The sequence below is a fragment of the Octopus bimaculoides genome, unplaced genomic scaffold (assembly GCF_001194135.2).
Source record: "Octopus bimaculoides isolate UCB-OBI-ISO-001 unplaced genomic scaffold, ASM119413v2 Scaffold_213233, whole genome shotgun sequence".
Lineage (NCBI taxonomy): Eukaryota > Metazoa > Mollusca > Cephalopoda > Octopoda > Octopodidae > Octopus > Octopus bimaculoides.
The window spans coordinates 1-3,753 of NW_026420893.1; the positions used below are offsets into that span (position 1 = coordinate 1).

General features: G+C 36.5%; 1 protein-coding gene across 1 annotated transcript; it reads right to left on the minus strand.

Moving 5' to 3' along the window:
• Window positions 1–409: 409 nt before the first annotated feature.
• On the minus strand, window positions 410–3,717 carry LOC106882497 (uncharacterized; the record flags this gene model as incomplete). The annotated part of the gene is made up of 3 exons (XM_014933191.2): window positions 3,527–3,717; window positions 2,981–3,152; window positions 410–556 (listed from the first exon to the last, which is right to left on the minus strand). Coding segments are annotated over exons 1-3 (450 nt in total), but the record flags the coding sequence as incomplete, so codon positions are not given.
• Between the last annotated feature and the right edge of the window lie 36 nt (window positions 3,718–3,753).

Below are 3,753 nucleotides of genomic sequence, written 5' to 3' on the forward strand. Positions count from 1 at the left end.
TACACACATATAAATGTACTTTCGCACAATGCAGTGAGAATGAATTTTGAATAACCGTTAACTTAATTTAATTTACTTTAAGATATGGATGACTTAAGTTTACTTTTTTTCCTCCCCATCCTTTTAAACACCAAGTAAATAACTAACTCGCTTTTTGATCATGAGCGCACCAAACCTCGCGTGTGGATGTGCTCACATTTTTGCTGCTGCTTGTATGAGCGTCTGTACTCGTGCCGTGCAGCTTGCCCGAGTGTGTTATACATCCATATCTGTTAACGTTTATATACATATAAACATTAGTAATTGTGTCATATTAGTATTGTTTCTTCCATTATCAAAAATGTATGAATGAATTCAAACAACTTTTAGTTAACCAGAAAAATGAAATATTTCTATTCTTGTATCATACCCTATATAGCTTATCGTCACGCAAACTGATCATGGAAATCCTTGTAAAGTTTGACAGTTCTTCGTCTTTCATATCTTTTAATAAACTCTTTGGTAAAGAAATGAAGTCCATCATATCATCTACTTGTGAGTTTGAGTCGTTATGTATCTGGTGGAGGAAAATGGAACAAAAATTGAAATTGATACTTAAAAGAAAAACTCTTCTACGACTGAATTTTGTTGACGTCATAAAGATTTTTATAAACTTTTGACAGAACATGAAGTGAAGTAATTATTTCTTGGAATAGTGGTTTTCAAAGCACATGGATAAAGATTTGAAAAATCCTTTGGAAAGGAGTATCCTCACAAGTAGCGCTTGATTTTCCTATTCAAAAATATTTTAAAGTCAATATTTTCCTGTTATTATTTAGAGTATTATGTGCTTCGAGATCCACTGCAAAAAAGGAATTATTACTATTACGCCTGTTATTGTTTTAGTAACTTCTACTTTTTCCACAAATACATTGCTACAACATTACAGTTAACATAACAAATTAAACTCTCATTATCACCCACTGCCACTGCTTCATACACAAGTAATCAGAGAAGTTTCAATGTTAGTCGAGTAATTATTCGTGTATTCAATAGTTTTCTTCTTATTGTCCCAATATTTGACTTATTTGCGGGTACCTAGTGACATGAATACAACAGTATTGTGTACAAGGCTACGGCTATCTCAATCATTTCAACCATTTTCATCATTGGGTAACATTCCCGAAACATTTTGTAACTATGTGCACACATATCAAAGCAGATGAACACACTCACATAGTTAGACATTACACATTAGCATCAACGTTCCTCTTACTATATTGGCTGACAGTCGCATCAAATATATGTTAATAAAAATTAGGACAGCTTGTTCTTTTATTCTGTGCGTAGTTAAGAACATGTTTGAAATTGTGTAAGCAGTGATTTCGAAAGGGGTTCAGTAGCTCAACTATCAAAATTTCTATTGAATTCAATAAACGATTTTTAAAAATTTCAATAACAGATTTCTTTTGTATTCAGAATATTCTCAGCTGTGTGTGTGTGTGTGTGTGTGTGTGTGTGTGTGTGTGTGTGTGTGTGTGTATGTGTGTATGTGTGTGTATGTGTGTGTGTATTTTTGTGTGTGTGTGTGTGTGTGTGTGTGTGTTTGTCTGTGTCTGTGTGCGTGGGTGTGGGTGCGTGTGTGAGAGACAGACAGAGTATTTTATTAGATGCTCATATAAGAATAAAACAATAAACTTGAAGATGCTTGAAAGATCTATTGATAGGTTTTCTTTGTTTGTTTTTCGTCTGCGTGTGTTGGTTTGGTTCGATTGTACTTAGGAGTACAATTTTATTTTAGTTGTATTACTAAAAGCTTTCAGCCATGGAATGTTGTTTTTCGGAAATATGTTGTTTTCGAGAAGGTATTATTTTTGTTTTACTTTGCGGTGCGAGCCTTTGTATATGTTCGGGCGCATGGGAATGAAACTCTGAAAAGGAAGAAAGCGAATCCCCAGAAGAGATGCACACACGCACAAACACCAACACAAGCATATACAAAGAAATCATACACACTCAGGCACACACACAACACGCACACTCACACAGGAGGCAGATCATGTATTTATATAGATTGTTGTTGTTGATGTTGTTGTTGGCACTCCGTCGCTTACGACGTCGAGGGTTCCAGTTCATCCGATCAACGGAACAGTCTACTCATGAAATTAATGTTCAAGTCGCTGAGCACTCCACAGACACATATACCCTTAACATAGTTCTCGGGGATATTCAGCGTCACACAGTGTGACAAGACTGGCCCTTTGAAATACAGGCACAACAAGAAGCAGGAAGAAAGAGTGAGAGAAACCTGTGGTGAAAGAGTACAGCAGGGCTCGCCACCATCCGCTGTCGGAGCCTCATGGAACTTTAAGTGTATTCGCTCAATAAACACTCACAACGCCGGTTTGGGAATCGAAACCGCGACCCTATGACCTAACCGCTTGGCCATTGCGCCTCCACATTTATATAGATACTTTCCGTTTTTAGGAACAGTTCAAGACCCAAAACTTCACAGTAAAATAGTCATAAAGATGTATGTAAACTATTATTAACTAGATGGTTCCAAATTTTTTTGTGGTTTATATTTGTTCATGTAGTTTCTCTGTGTCAATTTATGACGGTGAGATGACAGTCTTCAATCTTTACCTTCCATGATCAAATTTCACCGATGTCAACTTTGCCTTTGATTATTTCTGGCTCAGGGAAATAAGTATCACTGAAGTCCTGGGGTCAAATGTAATTGACACTACCCACTCAACAAATTTCAGACATTGTCCTTGTTGTAGGAAAGTTTATTGTGGTAGCGTTATTGCAAAATTATATAATTTGTGTGCTGCGTATATTATTATAATTTGTATTTCAATTGCAATCTCTATCGAGCTTTGTTACATAACTACTTTATGTGACTATAAAACATTATATTTCATCCTAATATATTTTATTAACTTGGCTGTTTAAAAGAAACAGTTAGTAAGAGAGTAGTCAACAGAAAGTATTGTACCTCACTCCTTGCTTTCGTTTCATTGGTTCCAAATGAAACAGCATAGACCAGACCATTGAAAGTGTCTTTCTCCACAGTGGCAACACCAATAGCAAAATTTAAAAAATCAACTGTGACTTGCTGCTCTTCCAGTGGAATTTTTTCTGAGATTTTTTCTAAAATTTCCAGCATTCTGCGAAGAAATGAAGAAAGCAACCTTCAGTTAACAGTGTGTTTCATATATTTAATAAACAATAGGTGTAATTACATTAATTATATTGATTAAAAAAATTTGTTCACGTGACTATTGCTAATACTGATTTCACAACATCGCCACCGGCACCGCAACAACAACCACCACTACCAACACCATCACCACCACCACCAACAACAACAACAGCAAGAATAACAACAAATACTACTAATACAATATTACTACTGCCACCGCTGCTTCCGCCGCTGCTGCTGCTGCCACCACTGCAACCCCTGCCACCGCTGCAGCTCCTACCACCACTGCAGTTGCTACTGCTGCTACTGCACAAACAACAAATGTGATCTTAATTTTACCTGTTGGCACATCTGTCAGACTGTTCTGCCTCAGCCAAAATCTTCTCCGGTGTGTTTATCATATTGTTGATACTAGGAAGAACATTGTTCAGTGTTATATTGACGGACACATTTGATGTCAATGGCACCATTTTCTCAAGTGTGTCTACAGCCAAGTCAATGTCTTCTTCTTTGAAATACACTGATTTCTTTGAAATATTCAGGAGTTTTGTTGAAACCGGCTCAAA